Source organism: Gigantopelta aegis, chromosome 3 (genome assembly GCF_016097555.1).
Source record: "Gigantopelta aegis isolate Gae_Host chromosome 3, Gae_host_genome, whole genome shotgun sequence".
Taxonomy (NCBI): Eukaryota; Metazoa; Mollusca; class Gastropoda; order Neomphalida; family Peltospiridae; genus Gigantopelta; species Gigantopelta aegis.
In genome coordinates this window covers 48,979,379-48,992,082 of record NC_054701.1, presented here as the reverse complement: position 1 = coordinate 48,992,082, position 12,704 = coordinate 48,979,379, and the positions used below count along the sequence as shown (strand labels likewise).

The 12,704-nt window shown below is 40.7% G+C and overlaps 1 protein-coding gene across 2 annotated transcripts in view; it reads left to right on the top strand.

Annotated features, from left to right (window-relative positions):
* The window catches only part of LOC121368168 (G-protein coupled receptor 161-like), a 42,646-nt gene extending 31,757 nt beyond the window's left edge, over positions 1-10,889 (top strand). For both annotated transcript variants that reach the window (XM_041492784.1, XM_041492785.1), the window contains exon 2: positions 8,157-10,889. In XM_041492784.1, the coding sequence (XP_041348718.1) occupies positions 8,312-9,634 (1,323 nt within the window). In that variant the 5' untranslated portion in view covers positions 8,157-8,311 and the 3' untranslated portion in view covers positions 9,635-10,889. The remainder of the gene's footprint in view (positions 1-8,156) is intronic.
* The last annotated feature ends 1,815 nt before the right edge of the window (positions 10,890-12,704 follow it).

The window sequence follows — 12,704 nt, the reverse complement described above, 5'->3', positions numbered from 1 at the left end:
GTCGTTACCACGTTTGCACTCTGTTTGGAGAATACGTTCAATTAGTCAGACGTATTTACTATGAAAACATTTTGCGTAGGTCTACCAACTCTTGGCGGGCTGCTATCTTGTGACTCAATCGGTGGGTTTTTATCTCCCGACATGCAAAGCTATTCGTGTGCAAGATCTGCGTACATGAGCGTATTCGAGCGCACATGAGCCCACCAGGCTTTGTACTTGGAGCAGAGTCAGACGGTACACCAGTACCAGATTAGTCTCCGCGGTTAATGGCGCACATCTAATTGCTTTTGCGCCGGCGTGCACTGGGAACCCTCATGACCCGATGATGCAGGTGAACATGGCACCGAGGAAATGGTTAAAATATCATCGATACATCATTACGGTCATTGTTTTGTAGCAGCTCTCTACTCAGGGCCCATATTTTCGTAGAAGCCATCTTAACACTACGAAATCGTAAAACCACCGTAGGCTGTGACGTCACTATAGGACACGCCATAGTGACGTCACAGCTTACGATGACTTTACGATTGCTTCGAAAATATGGACGAAGTCAGAGGCTATGCCCATGGTGGACATGCCTGAACCTTCGTTTGGATGTAGGCATGCTGCATGGTAAGACTTTTCAGATTTGGACTTGTAGCAAGAGTCAACTTGCAGTGACAGAGGGGACAGCTAACAAGTGTGGTGGTGTATTTTTCAAAGTAAAGTTTATTTTCTTTAATGACACCACTAGAGCATATTGATTACTGAATTGTCAGCTATAGAGCATTGGATATCAAACGGGTCCTAATTCTGACAAATAACACTTCAAATAAAACGCACTGTGCAGAAGCATCTTTTAAAATATGCACTTTTCAACAGACAGAATATTTCGTAAATCTAAACGACAAAAAATACATGGTCAGGGCCGTACCTCTGCAGAATGCAGAGTGGAATGGACATTTGGCAAAATAGTGGTTGATTCTATGAATCTCTGTCTAGTGCCTTATCTATAAGAGGGCAGCCACTTCCGAGAAGATCCTTTACTGGAAATTCAAACATTTTGCACCGCTAAAAAGAGGACTGCCACCCCCAGTCTAGTTTACTAAATCAAAGCAAACACCGGACAGCTCATTAGAATCAGAACAACTGTCATGACACGGCCTTTGATATACCAAACAATGGAAGAAGAAGACGACGTTTGTTTTGTTTAACGACACCACTAGAGCACATTGATTTATTAATCATCGGCTATTGGATGTCAAACATAGAGGAAACCCGCAACATTTTCCCATTAGTAACGAGGGATCTTTTATATGTACTATCCCACAGACAGCACATGCCACGGCCTTTAATATACCAGTCGTGGTGCACTGGCTGGAACGAGAAATAGCCCAATTGGCCCACCGACGGGGATCGATCCTAATCCGACCGCGCATCAGGCGTGCGCTTTACCACTGGGCTACGTCCCGCCCCCACAAACAATGGCTCCAAGGAGGGCGTTCGATTGTACGTCCCAGTCACCTTAGGCGAATACACTACCAACTGGGCTACATCCGGCCCGCTGTATCAATTATTTACATGTACATTGATCACCCTCGGAGAAATGTAATATTCCTATATTACACCCCAAGGGCAAAACCAACGTACGTGACATGCATGTTTCCGCTACCATCAGTTCATATCGATTGTTAACAAAGTTGGCAGACAACACCCCCCCCCCCCCAAAAAAAAAACCACAAAAAAAATCCCCAAAACAAAACAAAAAAGAATATGATTTGTATGCACCATTTCCAGCTCATGATTAATTTAATGCCATAAGGTAACGGAAAAGGTAATATTTTACTGCTACACTACATCGTTAGAAAGATTGCCCAAGTCTGAAATTCTGCGCCAATTTACAAAAGAATGCCTCATATATGATTATTCGTGACAGCAAAAATTGGTGCTGAGGTTGCATTTCTAAATGGATTTCCTTCACTTCTTAGTTTCTAATTTAGTGATAAGAGAATTCTATTCTTTAAGCCATTTGAAATGTATTTTTGAATTGCGATGGATTTGGTAACAGAAGAATGTTGACGTTACACATTATCTTGGCCGTAGTGTTACCCAACATCGCGTGACATGTCGCCGTGTGTTTGTGAAAAAACGGAACTTTGCGTGGTTTGGAGATGTTACAGTCGGGGTTCTATCGTTGAATTAATAAGATATGATCGTTTTTATCCATTATGTTCAGGCCCGTGTCACAACTGATGTCTGTTAATTCCACTTGAGTCGACGATGCTTGTTAGCACGTACACCCAAATTCCAAAACGCCGACGACAGAGGCATTGTCCTGAAAGAACGAATAACTAAAGGTAAAGGTTCTGTTTTAAAGTACAAAGAATAATTTATTTTTTGAAATATATACATATATGAGACTAAGTACGGTAAATTAATTACAGAAAGTTTTTTTTTATGCATAAATGCCCATTCACCACCCCACCCCCAAAACCATCTCTGAAAAGATTTAGAAGATACTAGTTCTACATAACCATTTCGCAAAACAGTTTCTGTGTTATGATCATTTTAGGTATTAAACAATGAATGAATGAATGAATGAATGAATGAATGAATTTTTAAATGAATGAATGAATGATTTTTTTAATGAATGAATGAATGGATAACGACACTCCAGCAAAAACAAACCCCCCCTCACAAAACCCCCAACATCGGCCATTGAGTGTCAAAGGTAAATATATGAATGAAAATGATGAACAAATGAATGTTTCAAGAGGTCAACACTATACTGTACGATACAGAGGTAAGGGTTGGAAAATCCACATTACCAACAGTATTAGGACATAGAAATTATTTCCGGATGCTTGTTCAAAACATTTTACAATATATATGTATTATATATATTAAATAGGCCTACTGAAATTTTTAATCTGTGGCTGGTGGGTATAGGAAAGATGCATACTACCTTTTTTTCCCTTTCCATAATCATTTCACTTGATATTTGTTACCTCTTTCTAAAAAAATAAAATAAATAAATAACCGTATATGCTAAGTTAAAAAATAGTCTTATTTCGGTATTACTACCGACAGAGTGGTAGCCATAGGCCTTGATTACTTAAGAAAATTTAAGGCTTCCGGAGAGGATAATCAGGAAGAAAGAAGTCGTACAATAGAGACCACTGGATTATATCTAAAACAACTCAAGTATACTAGTAAAATGTATTTCGGGGACAGATATTTTCGGCTTGTTTCCGCAGGGCCGTAACAAGGCTATAATAAATAAACAAATAAGAAAATAAAAAATAAAAATAAGAAAATAAAAATCGAACAAACCCCCCCACCAAGCAACCCAACAAACAAAACAGTGGGGAAGGGAGGGACTGAAGAAGAAGAAGAAGAAGAAAGAAGAAAAAAGAAGAAAAAAATGTCACAAAAAGGAGGGTCGTCTCCATCGCATTAAGCTAAACAAAACGGACACTTTTAAACGTAAAGTCCCCTTTTCTCTTTTCGTATTGATGTGAGGGACGATATTGTCCCCGTCCCTCCGCTAGTTGCGGCTGTGTTCTGGGTTGAAGACTGCTGACGAAAGAGTAGAGTAGTTTCTCAACATTTTTAACCGGCCTCGGTGGCGTCGTGGTTAGCCATCGGTCTACAGGCTGGTAGGTACTGGGTTCGGATCCCAGTCGAGGCATGGGATTTTTAATCCAGATACCGACTCTAAACTCTGAGCGAGTGCTCCGCAAGGCTCGATAGGTAGGTGTAAACCATTTGCACTGACCAGTGATCCATAACTGGTTCAACAAAGGCCATGGTTTGTGCTATCCTGCCTGTGGGAAGCGCAAATAAAAGATCCCTTGCTGCCTGTCGTAAAAGAGTAGCCTATGTGGCGACAGCGGGTTTCCTCTAAAAAAATCTGTGTGGTCCTTAACCATATGTCTGACGCCATATAACCGTAAATAAAATGTGTTGAGAGCGTCGTTAAACAAAACACTTCTTTCTTTCTTTCTTTTTTACATGCATGCATGCTTGCAGGCAAACAGACAGGCAGGCATATAGACACATATATAGGCCTCATCGATCATTTCGTTCGCGCGTTGTTCGCGTAAATTTAATTTTGCGTAACCTGTTTTTGTTCAGTGTATATCACAAACTCTACACTATGGTGCAAAGGACGTTTTCTCAAGTACTAAGTTCAGTGCATATCACATACTCTATATCATGGTGCAAAGGATGTTTTCTCAAGTCACACAAAAAGCTCTTATGGCCAGCAGTGTGTACTAAGTTCAGTGTATCATCCATACAGTGTACAAGGTCACTGAATACAGTGTGATAATCTAATGCACACAAAATGTGTTTTTAGGTTTTCATTCAAAACTTTTCTTTTATATTATACAATTGCTATTGAGACAGACATTTCAGATGAAAAAATTGTTAACAAACTATTTTAATATTAAGGTGCTATAAAACAAAACAAAAAGTCATGAAATTTATGAATTTTATCTCTTGTCTGTTAGGTAAAAACTATTTAAAAGATAGTTTATTTTGATTTTGACATAGTCAGTTCAAAATCATATATAGTCTGATGGGCTGACCCCAGTGTCACCTTTTATATTTATGCCAACAGGGTCATTGTGATACTGTTACATAAGATTTCTGTTGCCAACAAAAAGGTTTCAACTTTCCAGTTAACATCAAGGGCCATGTTCCCAAAGAGGCCAGCTGTTACACCATATCGACGTCGCAAAAACATGCTAATGCCATACCGACGTCGCAAAAACATGCTAATGCCATACCGACGTCGCAAAAACATGCTAATGCCATACCGACATCACAAAAGCATGCTAACTCCATACCGACATCGCAAAAACATGCTAACGCCATACCGACGTCGCAAAAACATGCTAACGACAACATAACGATATAGTGAAATATCAATGCAGCAGCCATTTTGCATGCATGAAGCCTAAATACAAGGATAGAGAGTTGACATGATTCATTACGAAAAAACATGAAATGAATGACACCATAACAACAAGACCGGCGTTGTGGTTAGGCCATCGGTCAACCGGATGGTAGGTACTGGGTTCAGATCCCAGTCGAGGCATGGGATTTTTAATTCAGATACCGACTCCAAACCCTGAGTGAGTGCTCCGCAAGACTCAATGGGTAGGTGTAAACCACTTACATCGACCAGTGATCCATACAAAGGCCATGGTTTGTGCTATCCTGCCTATGGGAAGTGCAAATAAAAGATCCCTTGCTGCCTGTCGTAAAAAGAGTAGCCTACGTGGCGACAGCGGGTTTCCTCTAAAAAACAGTGTCAGAATGACCATATGTTTGACGTCCAATAGCCGATGATAAGATAAAAAATCAATGTGCTCTAGTGGCGTCGTTAAATAAAAGAAACTTTACTCAACATTTTTAATACTGTCACTTGTTTTGTGAAAAATTGTAAAAAGAAACAATTAAACATTGCAAAACCAAATGTTACTTATTACTACATTTAAAAGAAAGAAAGAAATGTTTTATTTAACGACGCACTCAACACATTTTATTTACGGTTATATGGCGTCAGACATATGGTTAAGGACCACACAGATTTTGAGAGGAAACCCGCTGTCGCCACTGCATGGGCTACTCTTCCGATTAGCAGCAAAGGATCTTTTATTTGCGCTTCCCACAGGCAGGATAGCACAAACCATGGCCTTTGTTGAACCAGTTATGGATCACTGGTTGGTGCCAGTGGTTTACACCTACCCATTGAGCCTTGCGGAGCACTCACTCAGGGTTTGGAGTCGGTATCTGGATTAAAAATTCCATGCCTCGACTGGGATCCGAACCCAGTACCTACCAGCCTGTAGACCGATGGCCTACCACGACGCCACCGAGGCCGGTACTACTATATTTAAAGTTAAAGTTAAACTTTGTTTTGTTTAACAACACTTTTAGAGCACCTTGATTTGTTCATCTTTGGCTACTGGAGGTCAAATTTTTAAAAGTTTTTTTTTACCCTCTACATTTTTTTTCAATTAACAGCAAGGGATCTTTTATATGTACATTCACACAGACAGGACAGTACATACCACTGCTTTTTTATATACCAGTCGTTTGTCCCTTGTTAGGACGGGGGAAACTATATAGTGTCATACTCGTAATCGATAGTTGTGGAGTAATGATTACGATATGACCGGTCACATAAATATCCAAGTTAACATTGCAAACTGTAACTAACATAACAGAAGTATAATTATAGCATAGGAAATCGCTAATGTAGTAATGACAAGGAATATTTGTATCAACTCGGTCATTTTGTGACCATTTTAGTTTTTATAACAAGTTTGAGGATTACGAAAAAGAGCACGAGGTAGCCTAAACACTTTGCGTAAGCTTCCGGTATTTTGTAAACAATAAACGTCAAAATTATTAACACCAGAACCGATACTTTTTTTTATTATTGGCGGAGGGATGGGAATTCGCGGACTGACTCATTTTTATTAAATCGCCAAAATTTTATCCCGTGAAAATAAAATATTTTACAGTGTTATTACGAGTTGGATTTTGGCTAAAACATTTTCATTATTGCTAATAAAAATCTCATTTAGCTAATTTTTGGCTACAGGCATTTTTGATCCAGGGTGAGCCCTGTACGACAGTTGATAACCGTTGAGACAAATATTTAAGGTCGAATAACTGTCGGCATCAAGCGCTGAAGGCTTCATTTAGACTGAATGTGGTCTGGCTAAAAAGAAAATCAAAATAAATTAGTTTCATTGAGAGCGTCTAAAGACTGTATGCGTGCGATGTGTGCGTTTACAAAACGCATGCCGCCAACCGCAGTGAAATAATCGTATTCGTATGTGGTGTATATGCCCAAAACGCAAGCGACAGACTCAACAGTGGGACCGCACGCACGCGCCGCATTCAGTCTATATGAGCCTTATCTCGTGATGTGACACACAGAAATCGTCACCATATATTTATATTCGCCAGGTTATCAGCAGACTTTTACGATTCCGTTAAAGGTTTAACACTACATGCAAAACCAATCCAATAGTAATAATGGGTATGATGATGCCCGTAATATATTATAGTGAAACTGTATTCGCTGACTTGGTGGGATGGTGCATATAAAATATCCCTTGCTGCTAATCGAAAAAGAGTAGCCCATGAAGTGGCGACAGCGGGTTTCCTCTCTCAATATCTGCGTGGTCCGTAACCATATGTCTGACGCCATATAACCGTAAATAAAATGTATTGAGTGCGTCGTTAAGTAAAACATTTCTTTGGTATTTCCTGAATTATTTTGAGGAGTATAGTAGTTATATCAGATGTAAATTATAAGGCTTCGTTGGTTTCTCAAATAGCAAGTCCTGATTAGAATACCCCAGTTATTTTCTCCTCTATATTCGTATAACGTAAATACTAATTCAGTATATGATAAACGGCCTCATTAGACAATGTACGTGAGCTTAAATACTAGCATGTTAATATAGTGTTATTATAGAGTCCACCAACATGAAGATAACTGAACTGCAGATTTTGTGGTTTTGGTTACTTATTAATATAATACACGACCGAATCGTGCGTATTGATCGAGACCTGCCGTAGACACAATATTCTAGTCAGGGTTCATAAAATTAGTTAATCCGAATACGTCCACTCTGAAACCAGTTTAAGATGTAGGTAAGATCACGTGAAGATGTCGGCATTTCGGACGGACGTGCAGTCAGTTTGCTCAAGAAGAAAAACTAACCAATTAGTTTATCTAGGATTTGTGTAAATAATTTTAACATTTTACTTTGTCATGTTTTATGTTTAATTGTGTTTGTTTGTATGAAATACATATTTACCACAGTTCAGTAGTTTGTGTACAGATTGTCTGTTTCACAAAGAAAATACATCGATTTATTTTTTCAGATTACTTTACTTCAGAATATACATTTGTAATTGGATGCGAAATTATTTCTGCTGTAACGAGATCTGATAGCAAACATCGACCCAGATGTTATAATATATGTCTGCGAACCACAACTGAATATTATTTCAATTGATTTCCATGGCTTGGGTTGTATTAAATTACTTGTGTGCTGGTAACCCAGGGACGCGTTGGGCATGTCATACGGACCAATTTACAGACAGTATCAATAACCATCAGCTTTCATGATTATTTCTTGCAGGCAGGCGAGATCTTGAGCCAATATCGGAAGCCCGGGGACGTAGATGAATCAGCGAGCGTTGGACACCGAAGAACATTCCCATAATGCATCGCTGAACGCTGCCGGAGAGCGTTGGTTGCCGCAAATAGACCACCACCAACAACAAGACGGTGATAATGGATTCGTGCAATTCATCATGCCCCCACAGCATTGAACCGCCGGTGTTTGTGCACGCGGGACTGCCGCAGGTGGTCAGCAACTGCAGCAATGGCGTCCTCGGCGACATCCTGTCGTCTGCGTGCCGGGAGTCGACGCAGGGGATCTCAAAGTTGGAAACGTCCATCATGGCGCTGTTTCTGGCGTTGGTGTTTCTTGCCAGCGTCGTGGGCAACATCCTGGTGCTTTTTGTCTTCTTCAAACGGAGCAGTCTCCTGACGATATCGAATCGATTCATCGTCAACCTGACAGTGTGCAATTGTCTCAATACAACATTCGTCATGCCTTTCGTTTTCATTTCGGTTTCTACGAAACAGTGGCTGTTTGGGGACGCCTGGTGCCAGGCCACGGGTTTCTTCATGAACGTCGTGTTCGGCGCCAGCACCCTCACGCTGGTCGTCATCTCTTTGGACCGGTACTGCGCCGTCGTTACGCCTCTCCACTATAAACTATGGGTGACCACCCGACGCCTGTCTCTCGCCATCATGGCCGTTTGGACGATAGCCGTGATGTCGTCAGTGCCGCCTCTACTAGGCTGGAACCACATAGAATTCCAGACGAATAAGATGGTGTGCACGGTGAAGTGGGCCAACAGGGCCACAGGCGACAGGTACTACACTTTATTTCTCGTGAACATTTGTTTCGTTCTCCCGCTGATCGCCATGTTGTGGACGTACTCTGTGATATTCAGAGCGGCTCGATCGAACAGCGAGAGGACCCGGAAGAGCAGCATCATGCCGTCTGCGCTGGTGGACGATCTGATCAAGTCGCCGTTGAGGATAGAACGCCGTCGCAGCAGCAGCAGCACCGCGCCCATCCTGATACGACGTCTAAGCGCGTCCAGCCGCTCCAACTCCCTGCTAATGAGGATGGAGGAGTGGAAGGCAGCACTGACCAGTTTCCTCGTACTGTTTTCCTTCATCGTGTGCTGGTTACCGTACTTCGTCGTCATCGTTCTGGAATCCACGCTGCCCGAGACGGACACGTTACCGTCTGCCCTGGGCACGACGTCCATAGTGCTGGCGATGCTCAGCTGCGCGTGCAACCCGTTCGTGTACGTGTTCAGAAGCAAGCTGTTCCAGGTGGAACTGCGCGACATCGTGTTCAACAAGAGGACCAAGGTGAAACGGATTATCATCAACCGACCCATTTGTAGCAGGCGATGTTCACTGCCTTCTGCTTCCGAAAGACACTTCATCGACAGACGACCATCTCTTCCCGAACCCCTGCACGCGTCGCCCACTGTGACGTCACTGGTCACAATGTCTCTACAACACATCTGATATTATTATTATTGTCTTGTGTGTTCATTTTTTGTAGCCTATATGTATTGGCGTTTTACTACTGTTGTTGTTGCGTGTGTGTATGTGTGTGATTTTTTTTTATACTAGAATAGCATATTATATTATATTATTATTTTATTTTATTTTAAGTTTACAAACAGTGAAAGGCAGTGTTGAACTGCAAGCAAATTGTATGCTTTATTTTATCACATATATGTATGTATGTATGTTATTTATTTATTTTGCATCAGTATTTTTAAAACATTGTTATACATGCATATATTTCCAAAGAATGATATACCATTTACATCACGGGAAAGCCTTCTCATCAACAGTGGCATGGTCACATTGATGGCATACGGAGTGGAATGTCTTTGTTTTTGCATTTGTTTTAACGGGCCCAGTACTCCGTTTTATACCGGTAGCTATCATTTTCATTCTAATTTAAATTTGTTTTCTAAGCTGCATGCTTATAATATTTAACGCTGTTCAATTTAGAGTTAGTCGTCTGGATGCAAACATTAAACCGATTGTATGTCATTAGAGAATATGATCTAAGCAGGAACATGCATAGGCCTACTGCTTTTAAAACATTGCAGAATGTTTTTTTTTTATTATTATTAATTTGGTTTTGCTTAGACGATTCATATCTGTACAGCCAGTATTTTCTTGGATGTCTCAAGATGTTCAAGACAGTGTCTTCATATTACCGTTTGGTTCACTATAGAATTTTAAGTACCTTTTACAGATGCATCCCTGATGAACCGCTAAGATTACGATAACACAATGCACTACCATATATCACAACCATAAGCATACACTCGTCCCCTAATATGACTCGTAAATGTTTAGTTGCTAAGTGCGAGGCGAATTTTATAAATAAATAAAAGTCTCATAGCTAGATGTAAAAAAAGAGAATATTGTTTAAAGCAACAAAATAAGTCTGAGACAGAAATGTCATAGATAAGAAGAAGACCATGCACGGTTGAAGTTTTGTGCACAATACTTATGGTTTGTTGAAGTTTTGTGCACAATACTTATGGTTGTTGAAGTTTTGTGCACAATACTTATGGTTGTTGAAGTTTTGTGCACAATACTTATAGTTGTTGAAGTTTTGTGCACAGTACTTATGGTTGAAGTTTTGTGCACAATACTTATGATTGTTGAAGTTTTGTGCACAATACTTATGGTTGTTGAATACTTATGGTTGTTGAATACTTATGGCTGTTGAAGTTTTGTGCACAATACTTATGGTTGTTGAAGTTTTGTGCACAATACTTATAGTTGTTGAAGTTTTGTGCACAATACTTATGATTGTGGGTTACTTGACGAATATGTAGATGATTACACACTCAGAAACAAAAATCTCATTTCATTAATTTCATTTCAACTTATTATCGTGCTTATATCCAATTAAGGTTCAAGCACGCTGTCCTCGACACACACCTCAGCTATGTGGGCTGTCTGTCCAGGACAGTTGGTTAGTTGTTAGTGGTTAGTGAGAGAAGAGGGTGTAGTGGTCTTACACCTACCCATTAAGTGGTTAAAACTCGCTCTGTGTGAGAGACGGTACTGAGCTGCGAACCCTGTACCTACCAGCCTTATGTCCGATGGCCTAACGAAACCACCGAGGGCGGTAAAAAATCTCATAACTACAGGTTAAAAAACAAAATTCAAGCAAAGTAAGTTTTAAACATAAATGCCATGTTGTATGGAAACCTTGTATTTTTATCCCACTAAGTCATGTTCCATGAGCTATGTTGACGTCGTGGACACAATACGCTGGTGACCCATCACCAACCTATCAAACAGTTGATTAGGTACGACTGTCATTGAGAAATATCCGCTCGGTATCAGTCAACAGAGCTCGTATTGTGTGAAACGCGGTCTTCACTGATTTAATGACCGGCGGAAAAAAGAAAACGTCGTTAATGGAAACCATAGCTGTTAAATTTAGTACATCAATGGAAGCGATAATACTGGTCGTTATTAGCCTCATTTCTTTCTCATTAAATATGACAGTATTTGTTCCCCGGGAATACCAGTTATATAATTATATATTGAATTTATTTTTGTACTTGTAGTCACGTAATGCTAATCTCGTACTACTAACTGTCACGACGGAGTTGGCCAACTCGCCGATCTCACGATTTCTACGACTGTCCTGTTGCAAGTCTGAGCGCTTTTATAGCTTACAACTCATTCTCGTCGTATACAACTCCTACGACCGAGTAGTCGTAAGTCGGGAATGGGGGAAATTACAACGCAACTGTGGAATTGGTCAACTCCGTCGTGACATTTGATAGTCTAATCCTAGAATAAGTTTCAAGCATGATGTTAGGACGGGCAACTGTGCTCGTGCAGGGTTTGTCAGATTCACACGGCAGAGGAAATCCAACCATTGCCACATAAGATATTCTTATTAAGACATCTGTTCGTCCCCCAAAATAGAATACAAATACTGCTGCTACTGGATTAAGAAAGGGGAGGGGGGGGGGCATGCCTCCCCCCTCTTCCTACGCTAGTGAATATGAATATACATACATGCAGTTGGACTGACTGACAAGAAATTGAGACACGTAAATGGGACATTCAGGTCGAGCTGTATTAATACTGGCGATGTTAACAGTTCGTTAATTCCGTACATCAGATGATGCCTTTGAGTTTCAAAGATGCTTAATTCGTCTAACCTCATAAAACAACGGAGCTCCCTAGAGGAAAACACCGAGACGGCTGACCAAGTAATCGTGTAAACATCTAGCCCGGCACTGGAGAACGGATTTAACGACGTTAGGCCTGGCGTGGAGGACGTCTGTCCGTGGTGAGTCGTTTGTCAGGCCACCGCTAGGTCAGCGGGTCTCCGGGGTACGACCGCGTGTCTTCCGTATTACAACTACTTAATGAATAATGTTGAGTTATGTATATTGAGTGCAGATATATAGAATTGCCGGTAATTGGACGTTACGTCGTAAATGTAGAACGCTGAGTACTATGTTTAGTTGGTGTGGCAACGCTTAAAACACGAGTGGATATGTATAAGAGTGTCTTTTTATAAATTGAGCGTAATGAC